A 20,600-nucleotide genomic window follows, 5' to 3' on the forward strand; every position below is an offset into this window, starting at 1 on the left:
GGAGTCTTTCAAAAGACCACAATTAAGGCAATCACTAAATAACACGATACACTTACACTGTAATCTCAACAGTGTTAGTCACAGCCTTTACTGTGCAACACTGTAGGACACATTCCTACATATACTTTATTTGGAATTGAGTACCGTGAAAACATTTTTTTTTAAAAAAGAGGTCAATATAATAATGTTTTATCGAACTAGGAACTCTGGCACTGAAAGCGTGAACAACCCAAGGTAACGATGTCGTCACCAAGGGACGACCATAGAGCCCAAATCCCTTGACTCCTGGGCTGATGTTTTCCACTAATTGTGCTCCTTTCTACTCATCTGAGAGCTTCAAGTGTAAAGGGCTGGAGAAGGTAGAAGACCTACACGAACCAAGTCTGCTGGGTGGGAAGGCTCTGAAGGTCCTCCGCAATCGCCGCTGACACTTTCTTTTATTTTGGCTGAGCAAGATGAAAACAGCAACCACAGACCCAAGGGACCAAGAACTGGAACTAGGTATCGCCTGTTGTGGTAACTCTCTCTTCCTCGTAGCGGCCTGCTCTCTCTCACTTCTCCCTTCCCGCCAAACCTTAACGTGCCCCTTCCCCCACCCTGATCCTTCGGTCCCCATCTTCCTTCCTTCACCCCATTCCCGTCGGACAGAGACCTCCTGACACTCCCTCCAGTTTTAGCGGGGATTCGCCGTGCCTGCCGTTGTTCTTGAAAGCGAGTGGTTGTCATCACTGCACACGCGTTTCACCTGAGAAACTTTGGCAGGAGCGGGGGGAAAACGCGCGTGCCGAGCGGGTGCTGGGGCTCGTCAGGACAAAGCATGATTAGACAATGAGGACCTAGCCTTCCTCCCCGGCCGCTGCTCTCAGTTTCTCTCGGGCGCCTACGGAGCGCGCGCCTATTTACACTTTCTCCTGCCCGGCGGCGGATCCGGGGGGCATTCCAAACCGTTACTCCGCCTGCTGGGGTGGGACCAGCCCAACGGCTTGAGCCTGCGCTCTCGGCCGGCCGGCATGGGCGGACTACAAATCCCAGAAGGCCTCGCGCCTAAGGGGTGGGCAGGCGGCTTACCTGCCCGCCGCGCTTCCCTGTGGTACTTATTGCTTCCCAACTGCAATAGCTGTACTTCATACAGCTGATGGCTGCCTCCTTCAGGGAGCATTAGCAGTCTCGACACCGAAGCCCTCGCGTTCCCACTCTTTCTGCCTCAGTTCTGGCTATGCCTGAATCCCTCACCGGAGTCGGGTGGCGGAGGAGAGGGAGGGAAGCCTATGCCAGCGCTACCCGAGCGCACTTCCGCCTCAGGGCTCCGGAAGGTAGAGCGCACGCGCTTGCTGCGACTCCGGAGCGACTCACTTCCGTTCCCACTGTGCCCTGCGAGCCGAATCATGGATCACACTGGTAAGGAGGCGGAGGCAGCGGGGGTCCTGGTTTCGTGCCCCCTTGGCTTGTGTGGGACGGGGTACAAGGGGTACTCTCGCCTCACTGCGCCGGGACGTGACGGAGAGGAAGCCAGCTCACAGACCAGGTCCCGGGCTGGCCCGCTGCTCCTCGGCCTACTCTTCGGAGCGGTACCTCCATCCTCGAGACCGGCAGCACTGCCTCTGCGGTGCTGCTGAGCTCGCCTTCCGGACACTGCGCCGCGCAGGCTTGTTGGGAACGGGAGGGTGCCGGTTCTTTTTTTGTCCCACCCCTCTCTTTATTCCGGTTGCTCTGCACTTTGTGCTGGGGAAATAGGCGGGTGGATTCCACTCTCGGAATTGGAGAAACGTCCAGACGCTAGCGAGAGTGGGTTGTAGACTTCCTGCTGCCTCCCAGCTTCGGGTAGCTGCTGCAGTGGTCACCTCTCGTGGTTATTGTCTCTTTGGGTTTTCACAGACTAGAGGTTAGAGAAGAAAAGTCGGATACGGTTTTCGAAGTTATAAGCGGAGCATCTTTTCTAAACCCAAAGTATGCCCCGCCCTTCGACCGTGGTCCTTTTCGCTTCTTTTGGGGACATAATACAAAAATTTTAAGATCAAGACATTTCCATCTCATATTCCAAGTAATAGTGGCTTCAGACTTTGTTTCGGCTGGCTTCGTTTTCTTGTTCTTAGTTATTGAAAGAGTGCACTTAGCTTTGAGCCCTTCAGACATACAGACAAGCAGGAGGAAAAGGCTCTTTAAGAATTGACGGAGATGCCCTCAGTCTTCAAATTACTGCTTAATTACATAATTGCATGCAGATAGTTGTAGGCTTGGAGATAGAATGGTGGGTTGATAAGCAATAGGACTGTGTCCTTGTCTTCGAGTTTACATAATATCAAAAGGGGCGGGCAGTTTTTTCTTTTTTAAAAACCGCTTATAGATTGTGGTGAGGACTTTAAGAAAACAGGTGTAGAAGTTTCAGAGAGTGCCAGGCAAAAGTATTTTTGGAATGGTAAGAAGATGTAGAGAAGACCGATGTCTGTGGTTTAGTTAGCAAGAGCCCTAAGTTGAGAAGAGAAGGAAAACATGTTACCTTGTTCAAGAATTTGAGAATCATGGTAAACAGTTTTAATTTTAAGTGGCTATAAAGCAACTGAATAAAATTAGGCGTATAATATTTTAAAAATAACCCAACTCTTCTATGGAGAATGGTGTAGGAGAGAAAGAACAGGAGTAAATCATTTAGGTGGCCCAGAGAGAGAGGCTCAGTTTAGTGAAAGTGTAGCACAGTGATAGAGCCTTACCTAGCTAGCACAGAGTCTGAGTTCAGTCCCCAGCAACGCTGTGTGGGGAAAAGTTGGGACAGGGCACAGACAACGGGCAATTGCAGTAAATATTTTGGTGGAGAATAAAACAGCTGCTAATGGATTGGTTTGTGGGTGTATGTGAGAGAAATGAGAAAAACTGAGTTCCTCACTAGAGCATCTTGGTCCTGCATGTGTAAAATATTCCACTTTCTGAGTTATTAATAAAAGGTTGCCTTGGTAGATAAAAATCATTCTAACATGAAAGGTCACTAATGAGCTAGCTAGAATTTAAAAAATTGAGTTTCCGGACAACCACTCTTTCTGCTCAACAATAGTGTTTCTAGGTTTTAAATTACTTATGAGGCAGTCACCTTAATGCTTCATTGTTAATAGCTGTACATTTTGAGGGAAAAATATTCAAACTAAACAGACGACTCAGACTTTCACTAGACCTTAAATACAAATTTGAAAACTATTTGAATCACAGTGTCTTTGGCAAATCAAATTCCTATTAGCTAGTTAACTGATGATTTCTTGACTGAATATGCTTTTCAGAATAATGATTTTAATGTCAAAGGATCAAGAGGTCTTGTAAATGGAAGTATTGAAATGGAATTTTGCCAGAAAAAAATATTACAGATGTCTGTCTCTCAGCAAATTAATATTGCTTTATTTAGTGTTTCTCTGTATTGTAGAAGTGTCAGCAGTGGGCTGAGAGCCCCAGAGAGCACAGAGCGAGGAGGGCAAGCCCAAGGCCCTCTGGGGTGGAGGGAAGCAGAGACAGGTGATGTGATGCTCCTGAAGCTTCTCCAAGGACAGCCCTTTCTTTCCCCACGCTCCCAGGTCACAGACCGATAAGACCCTCCCTGCATTCTTTGGTCATTATAAGTGTTAATTGGCACTTAGGTAAATGTGACGCAAATTTTGTAAAATACTGTTAAATTCTTTTTTGGGAGGTGGATGCTAGGGACCTGGACTCAGGATCTTCAGTACCTAGACAGGTTCTGCCAATACCTTGACTCTTTTTTTTTTTTTTAAACCTTTTCTTTTTTTCCCTTTTTTCTTATAGTCACTGGTTTTGCTTGCACATGTGTCTGTGTGAGGGTCAGATCCCCTGGAATTAGAGTTACAGACAGTTACAGTTGTAAGCTGCCATGCTGGGTGCTGAGAGTCAAACCCAAATGCTTTGGAAGAGCAACCAGTGTTTTTGAAACTATATAATAAAGTGTTACTACATTTAAAGGTAGATTCACATTAAATGGCCAATTATTTTTATTCCTTATGTAATAACCAGGTATTTCTTTATTATCGTGTTTTGGTGTTTTGCTACTATGCATGCTACATTTTTATTCTTAATTTTAAAAAGGCCCCAAACAAACCCCAGAATGTTGTCACTTGAAATCTCTGAAGCAACTCATAGCTTCAAGAAACAGCAGGGTGTATAAAGCGAGTTCCAGGACTTCCTGGGCTACATAGAGAAACCCTGTTTCAGAAAAAGAGAAGCAGCAGGCTCTGGGCTGGAGAGATGGTTCTGTGTTTAAGAGCACTGGCTGCTCTTCCAGAGGACCCGGGTTCAGTTCCCAGCACCCAGATGGCCGCTCTTCTAATTTCTGGAGGATCTGACACCTTCACACAGACATACATGCAGGCAAACACAAATGCACATGAAATAAAATAAATGAGAATTTTATAAAAGAAGAAAGGGCTAGGACTGTTCAGAAGATGGAGAACTTGTGTGAGGTGCTTGGAAGCTTCAGATAAAGTGTGCTATTTGCATTCATGAAGGTAACACAACTAAGAATCCTTTTGATATCTGAAGGGCAACAGGTTGGTTTTTATCAAGGGAAAAGGTCATCTGCCATATCTCTATAGCTGGTAGATACTTCGGTGTGGATGAGCAAATGCAGTGAAGACTGATGAGCTACATGAGCAGACTTTTAGTGCAGTGTTGAGGGTGGATCAAATTAGGGATTTGTAGCTAATCATGTAATCCCCTCTCCGTGAAAAACATCCTAAAAGAAGTTTGCTGTTGAAAGAGTAGAAAGTAGACAGATGTCTTATCATTGAGACCATTTTGAAATACATTTGGCTTTACCGAATTTAATGTGGACATTTGGCTATAAGTCATGATTGTAATTCTTGCAGGAACTCTGTCCATTAATTTGTGTTTGAAACATTATAATTTTATTTTATTTTTATTTTTTATTTTTTTGTTTTTCTAGACAGGGTTTCTCTGTGGCTTTGGAGCCTGTCCTGGAACTAGCTCTTGTAGACCAGGCTGGCCTCGAACTCACAGAGATCCGCCTGTCTCTGCCTCCCGAGTGCTGGGATTAAAGGCATGCGCCACCACCGCCCAGTGAAACATTACAATTTTAAAGTTATATTTGCATTTCCAATTTTTAAGCATTTCCCTTTTTGTCTTAGGGTAAAATTGATATTTTATGTTACATATATATCTTTACGTACTTAAAAAAGTAAGGCTTTATGAATCAGTTCTGTGAAATAATGTACCTATTGTTCATGGACAAGAATTCTTTTTTATTCCATAGATAAGATTTTTAAAGACTAGAAAGTGTCAGTTGTTGAGACCTAAGTCTGAATCACAGTTTTTTATTGCAGTATTGACTTTTTTACTAAGGTTATCTGTTATATCTCTAGAAATGTTATAATACAAATAATGTGTTTTTTATTAAATGGTATAATTTTTGTAAATGCCTTGAATACTTTTTAGAAAAAAAATGTTATGCTTAAAGGAATAATTACCTCTTTAAAGCCAACACATAGGCCAACAAACTGGCTTAGCAGGTAAAGAAAGACCTGCTAACTGATGAGGACTGGAGTTCAGCATCTGGGCCTCATGTGGCAGGAGAGAAGAACTCACCCCACAGTTGCCTTCTGACCTGCACATGTCCACTATGGCTCCATTGCACTGGCGCGCGCACATTCTTACACAAAATTAAAACTTAATACATGTCAGATATTGATTGAGTATTGGATTTCCAATTTTATTGTTTGTCTTTCTGTAAATTTACTAGGTTTCCTGAGTGGCTACTTTGCATGTTTAATAATTAGACACATATGTAGAGACAATTTTGGTTTTTTTCTCCTTTATATTTAAAAATCTATTACAATTTGTGAGGTTTCTTTCTTTGCATTTTATTTTATTTTTAATAATTTATTTAATCTTATTTTACGTACATTGGTATGAGGGTGTCAGATCCCCTAAAACTGGAGTTACAGGCAGTTATGAGCTATATGTGGATGCTAGGAATTGAACCTGGGTACTCTGGAAGAGCAGCTAGTGCTCTTAATTGCTGCACCAACCATCTCCAGCTCCTCCTTACATTTTTAAAAGGTTTATGTTTCTGTAAACTACTATGGAATTATATGGGAGTTTTTATTGTTCAAAGTTGTAGAAAGAGATAAAAAATCTGTAACTTTTATGAACTTCTGAAAGGGTTCTGTTTCTCAAAAAAAGGGTACCCAAAAGCATTACTTTAAAGGCTTATCCCAGATGAAGAATATTAGCAGTTACACTTAAGTCAGTCTGGTATTTAAAAGCAGAACCAAGATCTTCACTTTATTATTTATACTTGTAGAACAATTTTTAAAAGGAAAAGAAATTACAATTCCCTCTCTTCCATTCATATAGACAATGAGTTACAAGGCACTAATAGTTCTGGATCCTTGGGTGGTCTTGATGTTCGCAGAAGAATTCCTATAAAACTCATCTCCAAACAAGCCAACAAAGTGAAACCTGCAGCTCGAACTCAAAGGACTATTAGCAGGATGCCTGCAAAAGCCCCACCAGGTGATGAAGGTAACTTGTTTAAGACGTTTAACAGTTGTATTTTATCTAGTGCACCAGTTAGTCCTCTTGGTTTTATTTTATTAAACCTATTCTAAATTTTAACCTTACACTTTATTTTCTAACCTTTTAATTAAGCTGAATGATGATAACGCACACCTTTAATCCTAGCAATTGGGAGGCAGAGGCAGGCGGGTCTCTTGAGTTTGAGGTCAGCCTGGACTATACAGTGAGTTCCAGGATAGCAAGGGCTACATAGAAATTTTGTCAGGGCTGGAGAGATGGCTCAGAGGTTAAGAGCATTACCTGCTCTTCCAAAGGTCCTGAGTTCAATTCCCAGCAACCATCTGTAATGGGGTCTGGTGCCCTCTTCTGGCCTGTAGGCATATGCACAGACAGAATATTGTATACATAATAAAAACAAATAAATAAATAAAAACTTTAAAAAAAAAAGAAATTTTGTCTAGAAAAAAACAAAAATAAAAGGTGGGGGGTGGGGTGGGGGGTTGCCAGGTGTGGCTCATGCCAGCTGAGGCCAAAGGACTATAGTTTGATACCAGACACTGTCTCAAGCATATTAATTAGTCTCAGGTGGTTTCACTTTTTTTCTAGTAATTTGTTTTGCTGTAACTGTTGCAGTACAAACATTAAAAACTTGACTTGGGGGATGGCGAGATTAGTGGATGAGGGCGATTGCCAAATAAGCCTGGTGAATGAAAGAGGAAGGTGAGAACTGACGTCCAGAAGTTGTTTTCTGACTTCCACTGGCACACTGTGTCACATGTGCAAGCCCATCCCTCATATCATGTATACAACAAATAAAAAATTTAAAGACTTGATTTGTACATTTTAGAATTCATCAGATCCTGCTAAATTAATCCTCAGAAAGAGTTTGGAGTTTGTTGGTTTACACACACATCACTATTTCTTATTAACTTAAACAGTTTTTTGAGGCAAGGTCTCATCCTTGAATTTGAGCAGTCTTGCTGCCTCAGCCTTCTGAGTGCTGTGACAGAAACCTAAGTGTATGGATGCCTTTTCATATACTCGCCGCCGCTGTTGTGACTGGTGCCTTTCTCTTAGCTTCTGAGTTCTTTGTAAAAGTGGCAGTGTTAAATGTCTTTGTAGTTCATTTATCTTTTAAATTTTGTATATAAAATATTACTGTAAAGAACTTGAACCTTCTAGGTAGTAAGTTAACTAGAGTTTGCTATTTCACTTTCCTGTCTTCCCATTTATTAGAAGTCAGCAAACTGGCGTACAGGTCAAATTTGGTTCCTTTAAAAAAACAAAAAAGTTACTGTTCAGGTGAGTATTGCTCGTGGCTGCTTTTCCACTATCATGGCAGAATTGAATAGATTGAAAGCCGAAGAAAACAGTTTGTGCCTCTCCGAAAAGTAGTCATGTATGCCACGTTTTCCCAAGACCTCAGTAATTTTTTGGGTTTGACATGTTGATTTTCCTTAGCTTGACTTTTAATGATTTCCAGTTTTTATGAAGTTTAAATAGGTCGTATAAGAGTTTAGGGGCACTCAATTATCACTTTCACTTTGAACTATGTAGTTTTTTGGGATTAATTAAAAAGTGTAGTTCAAGCCAGGAGGTGGTGGTGCACACCTTTAATCCCAGCGCTGGGGAGGCAGAGGCAAGCGGATCTCTGTGAGTTCAAGGCCAGCTTAGTCTACCAGAGCTAGTTCCAGTACAGGCTCCAAAGCTACAGAGAAACCTTGTCTTGAAAAACAAAACAAAACAAAAAAGTATGCAGCTTGGGGTGATGGTGGTTGTGGCGCACACCTTTAATACCAGCCCTTGGGAGGCAGAGGCAGGTGGATCTCTGAATTCGAGACCAGTCTGGTCTACAGAGTGAGTTCCAGGACAGCCAAGGCTACACAAGGAAATCCTGTTGCGGGGAGGTGGGCGGTGCTATCGGCCTTAAAAACTGGCTTGACTTTCTGTGTGTATCTGTGTATACCCATTAATAGCTGTGCACAAAATGTGTATTCTTTGACCACTCTGTTTACCAGTTCTAGGGCCAAAAGGAGTCAAGAGAACCTTGTCACCATAGAGAGATATTTTTTATCTTTTGTTTGTTTGGTTGGTTTTATGAAACAGGATTTCTCTGTGTAGCCATGCGTAGCCTGGAACTTGCTCTGTAGATCAGGCTAGCTTCGAACTCAGCTAGCACTCAGAATGCACCTGCCTCGGCCTCATAAGTGCTGAGATTAAAGTGTGTGCTACCACCGTCTAGTAGTATTCTTAGCTTTACTTAGGTAATTGGGTTCTACCTGCACTTCCCATCAGACTGTTCATTGGTTTTGTGTTTTGTTTGAGATGAGAGGCTTACCATCAACTTTTTGATTAGACTGGAGATACTCAGCCTGTTCGGTCTTCATAGTGTTCTGTTACATGAGAATTATATATGTTCTAAATGAGAGGATATTTTGCCTCCTGTGACTAGGGAGAGGCTTTAGCTAAAAGGATCAAATGTATTCATTTGCTGTATCTGAAACCATTCTCACTTTGAGAGGGAAGTCATGAAAAGGCTGTAGAATTGATAATATACTGTGGCAATCAAATCAGTTACTTGTAACTGGATGCTACTTTTGTAGATGGTTGAGAGTAGATGATAGTGTGTTTAAAAATTGTACAGTAAGCATGATGGTGGGAATTGGTGAGGTTTTGTAGTAGGGATAGTGTGTGGAGTTGAGAAGAGCATTGACTAAGAGACTCTTGTAGGTCTGGTCCTGGCCCTGTCACTCAGCCTATAATTATAATGGTGATTTGTATATCCACTGCATATTGTCCTTTGTTAAGTACTAGAAATGGACTAGATGATCACCAAGATCAGCTGGCATTTTAAACTAGTTTTGATAATCATGTACTTAGATCTCTGAAAGTCATCAGTAACATTTTTCAGCAAATAGATCTATTTTGGCATGTAAATACACTTTAAAAATGAAATTTGAAGTTAGAAAATGTGACTTTTTTTTCTCTTAGAAGGATTTGATTATAATGAAGAGCAACGGTATGACTGTAAAGGGGGTGAACACTTTGGAAGTCAGCGAAGATTTCCAGGACACCTTTTTTGGGATTTTAAGGTATGACTAAAAATGAAAAATTAAACATTAAGTATCAGTATGAATTTTTAGTATGTCTCTAACTTTTAGCACACGTAAGTCCACTTGCTTCATTCTACATCTCCAAAAATAATTTGAGGTAATTTTCAGTAAACCAAATAAAATCAAGAGTCACTATTTAAGGAGAACAAGCAAACGGGTTTACACTAAGCAGCTTTTATTTCTGTTTGTAGTAACAACTGTTACAAAATCCTAACCATTTTTCTGTGAATTGATAAGTACAATTTTCAGAATTGCTTAAAGAGGAAATTTTAATTATCATTTCAACAGATAAACATCTTAGGTGAAAAGGATGATACACCAGTTCATTTCTGTGACAAATGTGGATTGCCTATTAAAGTCTATGGGAGAATGGTAAGTACAAATACAGAATGCATTTGTGTAGAGGTAGGATTCAGAAATACAGCTTACTATTTTTTATAAATAATTTTGAAGCATAATATATAGCAAAAAAGCTAAGAGAAGTTTTATAATACTATGAATTTAATATAGTTATTCTTTACTATTTTGGAATAGTTTCCGGAGAAACACAGTTAAGATAAAACACATTTAGTATTCTTCAGGAGCTTTTAACTTTCAGGGTCTCTCTTCAGTATTGATGGATTCACATACCTATCTGAAAATAGAAGCAGGTGCCAGGCCAGGTAGGATAATCCCATAATCCTAACACTCTGAAGGCTGAGGCAGAAGGATCATAAGATCAAGGCCTGCCCCAGGTGCCTCACAGCTTAAGGACAACCTGAGGTACAGGTGAGCATTAGCAGATATACATAAATTTATGTATTTAGAATAGTAGCTTCTATTTTCAGATAGGTGAATCCATTAATACTGAATAGAGACCCTGCACGTTAGAAGCTCCTGAAGAACACTAAATGTGTTTTATCTTACTGTGTTTCTCCTGAAACTATTCCAAAACAGTAAAGAATAAGTATATATTTTTATATAAATTTTCAAAAACTTGTGATTAAGCCGGGCAGTGGTGCATACCATTAATTCCAGCACCCAGGAGGCAGAGGCAGGCTGGCCTGTGAGTTTGAGGACAGCTAGGGCTACATACAGAAAAATCCTGCCTTGGAAAAAAAAAATCAAGTAAAAAAATAAATAAATAATTGTTAGCTGCTATTGGTATACAGTCAAAAGTATTGACTGTATTTAAATAGTTCCTGTGTGCCTTCTGTCTGTAGATCTTTGTACTATTATTGAAATATTTTAAATTGGTCTAGGATGCCTAACTATGGTATTTTTGTCTACAGATTCCATGCAAGCATGTCTTTTGCTATGACTGTGCTATTTTACATGAAAAAAAGGGAGATAAAATGTGCCCAGGGTAAGATATGGTCATCTTTATATTTATCTAATGGTAGTGATGGTTTAAATAGACAAGGATGCAAATGTGCTGGCTGAGTTGGTGTTAGCCTTCTCTGCAAGGTGGAGTGAACCTCTGAGTTAGTTATTCAGAGAAGGTAAAATGATGGAATCTCTTCGGCACCATAGGAATGGTGCTGGAAACTAGAACCATTGTTTTTGTTTGTCTGAATGGGGCACAGAAGCAAATATAGTATGGTTGGTGATTGAGAACACTCTCTTTCCAAAATTAGAATGAATATTTTTTTAAAATACTAATTGTATATGAATAATGTGTGTAAGGGTCAGAAGGCAATCTTGTGGAGTCAGCGCTCTTCTCCAGTGTTACGGATGTTCTGGGGTAGAACTTGGATTAGCAGGCTTGTGGAGTCAGCGCTCTTCTCTTCTCCAGTGTTAAGGAAGTTCTGGGGTAGAGCTTGGATTTAGCAGCATAACAAGCACTTCCCTGCTGAGCTGTCTCACTGGCCCCAGGATTAGAATTCTTGAGTTCAAGTCCCTGTTTTGCTATTTATATCTATGTGACATAAGCTGGGTTTTATGTCTGTAAACTCCCTGGGTGGGTTATTTTTAAGATGAAATGAGGATGAATGGATAGATAGGTGGAACAGTAGAATCTGGCATATATTAAACACTGTGCCTGTATAAATTTTTACTATATATAAAACAGGTATGTCTTGAGTGGTAGACACCATGATACATCAAGTTTATTTTGGGATGGCTGTATGGAATTTATATTAATTTAGAACCCCCTGATAAGGAAGCCTTGAGAAAAACAGATTGAAACTTCTTTGGTTTAGCTCATAGCTTCCCAGCTTCTCTCTAAACCTGTACTTGAATGTATTCCAGGGAGTAGTATTGGTTGCTAACAAAGGTACGAACAACTATAAGGGAAGATTTCCCCTTTATGGTGTAGGAAATGGACATCATAAGGAAATAAAGGGGTGATTTGTTATGACCCAATGACAGCTGATTTTCTTGGCATGTTTCAACAGGGTTTTCAAGTTACAGATTATAAAATATATACTACGTTAAAAGAATAGTTCTATAGAATTATAATTCAGAAGAATATGAAATTGGAAGTATGTATTATAGCCTTTGTTGGGTGTTTTCTCTAATTCCTATTTCCCAGCGCAGTGTACATTCATTATTGCATAGCAAATGTTCTTGTTCCACTAAGATGAAGGACTAGGCTGTAGAGATTGCTCGGAGTTCACATGGTGGCGCTCAACCATCTGTGATGAGATCTGGTGCCCTCTTCTGGCCTGCAGGCATACATGCAGACAGACATAATAAATAAATAAAAGTCTTAAAAAAATAAGATAAAGCACTAAAATGTGATGAAATATTACATGTAGTGAACGTAAAAGATTTTTTCTTTTCATAGCTGTTCTAATTAATATTAAATATTTAAAAGTAAAATGTAGTTTTTAGATAACTAGATGTTTTCCACTTTGCACCTCACTTATATAGTCCTTAGCTGTCTAGAGAGAAACCTGTTCAGATCCAATTCAGGTAGTAAAGTTAGCAACCAGAATTAGTAAAAGTAGTACATACTACTGCTTTTAAGCATCATCCAATAGACAAGATTTCAACCTATTTAACATGGAGATGTTTCTGAGTATATGTGAATTAGATGGTGGAAAAGCAAGGATGTACAAACTGGCCCCAAATGAGCAGCACACTAGCATCAAAAGCACTTGCCCCACAGTGAGGGTGGGCAGGAGACAACAGAACTCTGAATTCCGTGCTTGTGAATGACACTTCCCTTACCATTCTTGGATACAGATCATATAGTTATAGAAAATTAATGCGCTTTATCTAAGTTTTGAGAAATAAAAGGTCTCTCTTTTTTGGTTTATTGAGACAGGGTTTCTCTGTGTAATGGCCCTAGCTGTCTGGAACTTGCTGTGTAGACCAGACTGGCCTCGAACTAGCAGAGATCCGCCTGTCTCTGCCTCTCAAGTAATAGGATTAAAGGCGTGTGCGCTACCACCCCACCGAGAAATAAAAGGTACAATTCAGAGTTCAGAGGTAAAAATATTCTCAGGTTGGTAAAGATGCTAATGATTAGTATGTGAGACAAATAGGCAACATTAAAGGTTCAGTAACAGTAATTAAATATTTTTTTATTTTGCAGATACGTAGCATTTTTAAAGTAACCAGAAAGTGTAAAATAAATGTGCTTATCTGTATTCTGTTTTTAATCAACTTTTCCCCTTCCTGTCCAGCTGTAGTGACCCCGTGCAGCGGATTGAGCAGTGTACACGAGGCTCTCTCTTCATGTGTAGCATTGTTCAAGGTTGCAAGAGAACGTATCTGTCTCAGAGAGACTTACAAGCTCATATCAACCATCGCCATATGAGAGCTGGGAAGCCTGTTACCCGTGCTTCACTTGAGAATGTTCATCCTCCTATTGCCCCTCCTCCAGCCGAGATCCCCGATCGTTTCATAATGCCGCCGGACAAGCACCACATGAGCCATATTCCTCCCAAGCAGCACATCATGATGCCGCCACCTCCTCTGCAGCATGTGCCGCATGAGCATTACAGTCAGCCACACGAGGATATCCGTGCTCCTCCAGCAGAATTGTCCATGGCTCCACCTCCACCTCGTTCGGTCAGTCAGGAAACCTTTCGTATTTCAACAAGAAAACACAGCAATTTAATAACTGTCCCTATTCAGGATGACTCAAGTTCAGGTGCTAGAGAACCACCACCTCCTGCCCCAGCGCCTGCTCACCATCATCCTGAATATCAGGGCCAACCAGTGGTATCGCACCCTCATCATATTATGCCTCCACAGCAACATTATGCACCACCCCCACCTCCTCCACCACCAATAAGCCATCCAATGCCACATCCTCCCCAGGCTGCAGGCACTCCTCACTTGGTGTATAGCCAAGCTCCACCTCCACCAATGACCTCTGCTCCACCACCAATAACCCCTCCCCCTGGACATATTATTGCCCAGATGCCACCTTATATGAATCATCCTCCTCCAGGACCCCCCCCACCTCAGCATGGTGGTCCACCTGTAACTGCACCCCCTCCTCACCATTACAACCCTAACTCTTTACCCCAGTTTACTGAAGATCAAGGAACTTTGAGCCCTCCATTTACACAACCAGGAGGAATGAGTCCTGGTATATGGCCTGCACCAAGAGGTCCACCACCACCTCCACGAATGCAGGGCCCGCCTTCTCAAACCCCACTACCTGGACCACATCATCCAGATCAAACAAGATACAGACCATATTACCAGTGATGATAGTGTTTTGAACTGAAGATATGACAAGGAAAAAGATTAAATTAGTCAATCTTATAATTAAGCTTTGTTGGGGGAAGGAAAAATACCTCTTGAGGTGGCTATAAAACACAAAGTCTTGTCCCATAAAATGGTTTTAAATCTTGACCTTAGGATTGCTTTCAGATACTATACTGTAGTGCAGAGCAGTGGCTTGTTGAGCACAACTGTATCTTAGCAACTGTTATTTTGGTGTGGTGAATTGACCCTGAAGTGACCATTTGTAAAAAAAATTGAAAAATTTTCACTGTTCCATTTTCAAAATACTGCTTTTATTAAACCCAGTGTTTAGTTTTTCTTGTGATGCATTTTGTTAACCTATATAAAGGATTAAATTTCAAGATGGTTGTAAAAATGCTGTTTTATGTGAATTTAAGTACAGCCATATAATTTTTCTTAAACCATATGTTCTACCACTAATTTTCCAAAGTTAAAATAAAGTTCTAAAAGTAAAAATCTACTAAATTATAACCAGGCAGACTGTTATATGATAGGGAATTACTTCCCATTTTAGGCATTGAAACTTCAAGGGTCTTAATTATGAAGTGCACTTGGATTTCCTTTTGTCTTTGGACTGCCCACGGAGCGCCAAGCTACATGAGAATTCCGATGACAGTGTAGTTGTGTGACATGTCCCAAGGCCTTCTGATCATTTGGAAAATGACTGGCTTTGCAGGCTCTAAGCTGCTGATGAGAAGCTGTTCTCATCGATGCTTAAGTTATATCACTTTATAGGATTGTTGGAATGGTGTTTTTTTGATGAAATGTGTTCTGTGTTCACCATCTTAACCTACGTTTTAGGGCTGATGAAGTTTTATTTAAATCTGCATTTCTTCCTAGTACTTTGATTCTGTGTTTTAGTGTGTTCTTGTTTATGGAACTATAAACTGCAGCTTGAGTGCTGTGGAGGAATTTGACTAATGTATTCGCAAAGGGTGTTTCTCAAAAAACCACAAACTAGCATTTACTCAGGTTTCATTGCTGTGGTTTTTCCTCCAGTTTGAAATTGTAAAACTATCATTTCTTTTGTTGTTGTTTGTTTGTTTGTTATAAAGCATTCTAACATTGTAGTGTGGAATCAATAGTGAAGACAACCAGATAATTTTGAATTGGACAGAAAAAAAGTAATACTTAGATTGTGAAGTTCAGTGCCATGAAAGGTGCCTTTGGAGTCAGTGTTTGCATTATCAGGACTTGTTACAGTCCATTGAAGATGACCACTCAGTTTATACAGCTTTCCTACGTATAAGTCATCATTCTTAGGATATTATTATATGTCCTTTGAATTGACTAAACCTTGTGAAGCTTTTCTTCCCCCTTAAAATGGTGCATAATATAAACATGGTGTGTAGAATGCAGATATCTTTTATTAGGGAGTTTGTAGTATAAATATGTAGACATTGGTTTTTGACAAAGGGTATACTGATTGGTAATTCACCATTTTTTTTTCTGTCAGGTACAGGAACATTCTTGTGTTAGGTGATCAGATACAAAATCATTTCGGAACGTAGCACAGGAGTAAATATGAATGGCCATTTCATCCTTGGCTGGCCAAGAGAAACCAAAAAACGAATGCAGTTTTTCTTTCTTTTTTTTTTTTTTTTTTTTTTTGGTTTTTTGAAACAGTAGCTTTGGAGCCTGTCCTGGAACTAGCTCTTGTAGACCAGGCTGGCCTCGAACTCACAGAGATCCGCCTGCCTCTGCCTCCCGAGTGCTGGGATTAAAGGTGTGCGCCACCACCGCCCGGCCTGCAGTTTTTCTCCCCACATGTAGCAGTTTGAGAGTCAGGTTTGCTCATGCACTGTTTCTAGTGTGAGAAGTTTTTGTTATTAGAAGCCTGAGAGTGAAATAGTGTGAGTGGTGAGTGCTCCATTGTATCACTGTAGGTATGTGGATTGGTGCAAACTTGATTCCTTCTCGTACCCCTGTCTAGGAGCTTTTTACATATTAATGTTAAAAATCCAAATAACTTTTTGTTTCATGTCAGATTCATGTAAGAGCTTCTTAACTGTTTATGAGAAGCTCTTGTAATTGAGATTTACTAGGGTTGGGTGTGGTAAGAAATCACTTTGCCTATATTTTGGACCAAAAAATCAATATCATGAAAAAAAATCCTGCATTATGAGAATTCTTGTAGGCATTTAACAACAATTTTCAGTTATGTTAATAAACATTATACTGGGAGGCAGGTCAGATGAATGTCTTGTAATAGACAAAATTTAAAATGTTAGGCTTGAATTTATCAGTTAATTGTTTGATGAGGGTGGGTGGGTAGACAGATAACAGGATTGCTGTGAAGTGTCTGTTCTTGAGGAAAAGGTTGTGAATCCCAGTGCATTTCAGGGAAGCCTTTGAAGCTGTCTGTGGTGGACGTAAGTCTAAATGTATGTGTGTCTCATTAATTTCTCTTAAAACTACTGAGGTGGCAGTCAATTCTTAAAAACAATAAAATGGAAGCATAAATACTGTTTTGCTGAGATGAGTTTTTACCCAATGGTGACATGTTTGGGAGACCGCAGAGCTTTCCACAGCTTCACGGTAAAATTAGATTCACGTTTTAAATGCTTATAAACAAAAAGTTGGCTGGTGTTATTTCTTTGGGGTATTTGTTCAGAGTTTTTGAGTACTTTAATATTTGGGAAAAGATCCATTTCTAAGATTTGTAAAGAGTTGTTCTCATTTTCCCTGTAAAAGCTACTTGTTTAAAATTGTGTGCATACTAGTCAGATACGTTGGAAATATAAATAGAAAAAATTGGAGCATTTCTATAATTCTTAAGTAGCAGCTATGTGAGGCACACAGAACTGCTTAAAGAGAGTCATATAGGTTTAGAAATAGGCCTACATTTCTGTTTTAGATAATATCAAGAGTATGTAATAATTGTAAATACCTAAAACAGAAACAATTGGCCGTTAAATTATCCGATTGATATTAAAGGAATTTTGACACAGTCATACTCAAACATACTCTATTCTGATTGAAGTGACTTTATTTTTATTCACTGGTTTATAATGTTATAAACCTAGAAACCAAGCAGAGTGTGCTTATTAGGGTAGTTGTACAATCTAATAAAGCAATGCAGGCTGTACTAAGCCTAGAGAGGAGGGGCTAGATAAGCCAGCAGGTAACTATTCTGAAGCACTTCTAGTAAAAACTGACTAGACTTTTAACACCCCTTCAGTTTCCCCTCGGTGAAGAGAGCACTTTTTGGAGAACCTTAAAGTACATACTAATTCTCAAGTTTCACTGTCATTCCCTTCGTTTTCAGGCATCAGAATGACAGCATTGTAACAAACTTGTCGGGTTGAGTTCTCACATGTGGGCAGAACCTTTTGGAGAAGGTCAAGGTCCCATGTCATCCTGCTGTCCCCCACTCCCCACTGCAACCATTGTTGTCACACCCCTGATGAGTTGTTAACTTGGACCTGCATCTAATTTTAGTTACAAATCTGACAACTAAGTAGGCTCTATGGCCTAGTCAACATCCTAATCCTCGCCTAATGTATTTCATAAACTATATTCACTAATTTTATACTGAGCTATTGTGGGATAGAGTCATTCATTGAAATACTAGACAGTATTCAGCACTTGGGATGCACAGTCTTTAGAGACTGCCAATCACAAGTATAAATTATGTACCATATTAGATGTTTGTCAGTGATGGAGGAAGGTCATTGGTTAAAAAATAAAGAAACTGCTTTGGCCCATTTTATTGGTTAGAACATAGGTGGGTGGAGTGAACAGAACAGGATTCTGGGAGAAAGAAGCTGAGTCAGGGAGACGCCATGCAGCTCTCTCCTGGGCAGACGCGATGCAGCCAGCCACCAGGTCAGACATGCTAAATCTTTCCTGATAAGCGCACCTCATGGTGCTACAAAGATTATAAGAAATGGGCTAATCCAGGTGCGAGAGCTAGCCTAGAAGAGGCTAGATAGAAATGGGCCAAGCGGTGTTTAAAAGAATATAGTTTCTGTGTAATTATTTCAGGTAAAGCTAGCCGTGGGGGCGGCCGGGTGCTGGGGACGCAGCACCGCCGCACTTATTTCAACAGATGGCGCCCAACATGGGGCTCGAACCCATGACCCTGAGATTAAGAGTCTCATGCTCTACTGACTGAGCTAGCCGGGCAGGCGGCTGGGGTGTTGGGGACGCAGCCCCGCTGCCCTTATTACTACATGTGAGAATCCTATGGGGAAACCAGTTAGCATAATTGGGTAGTTTTGTAGCTTTAGTGGGAATAGCATTGAAAAGATGGCATTTAAATTAAGGTGAAAGTCACATTGAGTGGGAGCAGAGCTTTACAAACTGCAGTTAAGTGAAAGACTTGCCTAGCATTTTAGTAGTAGATGAGTAGAATAAATTGTCTCAGGTAGAACACGGCTAGCTTTCACAAATCCATAGGTTTTGCCCACAAGATTTGACATATTCAAGACAAAGTTATTAGCAATAAGGACCTAATTCTGATTACACGAAAAGCCTTTGTGGCATCCCAAATGGGGTGTCCAAAGTGGAACAACCTGGCTCTTTGTAAAAGGATTGATTATTCTATTCTGTCTGTATGTTAGGGAAAGACCAGTGAGGCAAAGGTGGAAGCAGAGACCCGTCAGAGTGTTTTAATTATACTAGGGATGATGGTAGCCTTGCAGTAACTTGAGGACTGGGTGTTTGTGTGTGTGTGTACAGTACATGCATACAGGAAAGCAAACACCTGTAACATTAGAGGAGGCTGCATAAAGAATTTACAAAGTAGATATGGTCCCTGTTCTTCAGCAGCTTAGATCCTTTTTTTCTTTTTTAACTTTAATGTACATTTGTGTTTTGCCTGCATGTATGTCTGTTGTGAGGGTGTTGGGTCCCTTGAAACTGGAGTTACAGTTGCGACCTGCCATGTGGGTGCTGGGAATTGAACCTGGATCCTTTGGAAGGGCAGCCAGTGCTCTTAACTACTGAACCATGTCTCCAGTCCACAGTAACTTACATTCTAATTCAAAAGATTTTGAAAGTATTTGCTTTCAAGGTATAGTGGTCAGAAAAAAAAATCACCCTTAAAAATTAATTACCAAGACTGAAGAAATTGCTCAGTTAAAGATCACTGGCTGCTCTTCCAGAGGACTCAGGCTTGATTCCATAATTCTAGTCCCAAAGAATCTGATGCCTTCTCATGGCACAGATGTACATGCAGCCAAAACACCCCTACATAAAAATGTTTTTTAAAGTTGAATTACTAGATTAAAAAGACAAAAATTATAAATAACCTAAAATTATAAAAAACAGTACAATTCATAATCGCTGTGTAAGTTGTACTTAAGTTTACAATGTTAAATTAGTAACTTTGGGAGAAACAGCATGCACCTATACTATTTCTGAGTTAAGCCCTACTTGTAATCAGTTTTTAGGCATTTTAATTTCTTTTGGGAGTAAATGTTTCTTAGAACCTAAACTAAAAACTGCATGGTGGGAGGCCTGATCTCTCGGCCCCAGGAGAACCAGCTTTGGGGTGAGTTTCTGGCCCGCAGCGCCAGCCAGGGACGGGGATCTCGGGGGTCCCTTGGCCTCCTGTCTTTCTTGGGCTCTCTGCAGGACCTCTATGCCCTGGTTACTGCCTCTTTCTTCCTGGCCCACCCAGCTTCCGTCCAGAGCCCTCCCCACTTGCCCCCCCCCCCGCCCTCTTTTGGCGCGTGGCATTGGGAGTTGGGTCCCAGTCCTCGGGGCGCCCGGGCGGGCTGCACTTCCTTTGTTTCTGTGGCCTGCCTGCACCAAGGAGGGTAGGCGCTTTGTTTGCGAACTGCCCAACCAGCATGGAGGCCTGATCTCTCGGCCCCAGGAGAACCAGCATTGGGGTGAGTTTCTGGCCCGCGGCGCCAGCCAGGGACGGGGATCTCGGGGGTCCCTTGGCCTCCTGTCTTTCGTGGGCTCTCTGCAGGACCTCTATTCCCTGGGTACTGCCTCTTTCTTCCTGGCACACCCAGCTTCCGTCCAGAGCCCCCCCTCCACTTCGCCCCCCCCCTCTTTTGCGTCCAGGCGGGCTGCAGTTCCTTTGTTTCTGTGGCCTGCCTGCACCCAGCAGGGTAGGCGCTTTGTTTGCGAGCTGCCCAACCAGCACGGAGGCCTGATCTCTCGGCCCCAGGAGAACCAGCATTGGGGAGAATCAGCATTGGGACGAGCCAGGGTAGGGCATGGAGACCTGATCCCTTGGTGCCAGGAGAGCGAACATTAGGGAGGCTGCGTTGGGTAGGCAAGGAGACCTGATCTGGTAAAAGAAGATCCATAAGGGAG

General features: G+C 41.2%; 1 protein-coding gene across 4 annotated transcripts; it reads left to right on the forward strand.

Annotated features, from left to right (window-relative positions):
* Positions 1–1,261: 1,261 nt before the first annotated feature.
* Positions 1,262–16,787, forward strand: Cbll1 (Cbl proto-oncogene like 1). Of its 4 annotated transcripts, none has more exons than XM_075947255.1 (6): positions 1,262–1,398; positions 6,364–6,531; positions 9,517–9,617; positions 9,927–10,010; positions 10,910–10,983; positions 13,250–16,787. In XM_075947255.1, exons 1-6 carry the CDS (start codon positions 1,269–1,271, stop codon positions 14,283–14,285), a joined length of 1,593 nt encoding a protein of 530 aa, XP_075803370.1. In that variant the 5' UTR covers positions 1,262–1,268; the 3' UTR covers positions 14,286–16,787. The 4 variants fall into 4 exon arrangements, with proteins under 4 accessions (XP_075803370.1, XP_075803371.1, XP_075803372.1 ...); XM_075947256.1 differs by having other exon boundaries at positions 9,520–9,617; XM_075947257.1 differs by having other exon boundaries at positions 6,364–6,522.
* The last annotated feature ends 3,813 nt before the right edge of the window (positions 16,788–20,600 follow it).

The sequence above is a fragment of the Microtus pennsylvanicus genome, chromosome 14, assembly GCF_037038515.1.
Source record: "Microtus pennsylvanicus isolate mMicPen1 chromosome 14, mMicPen1.hap1, whole genome shotgun sequence".
NCBI lineage: Eukaryota > Metazoa > Chordata > Mammalia > Rodentia > Cricetidae > Microtus > Microtus pennsylvanicus.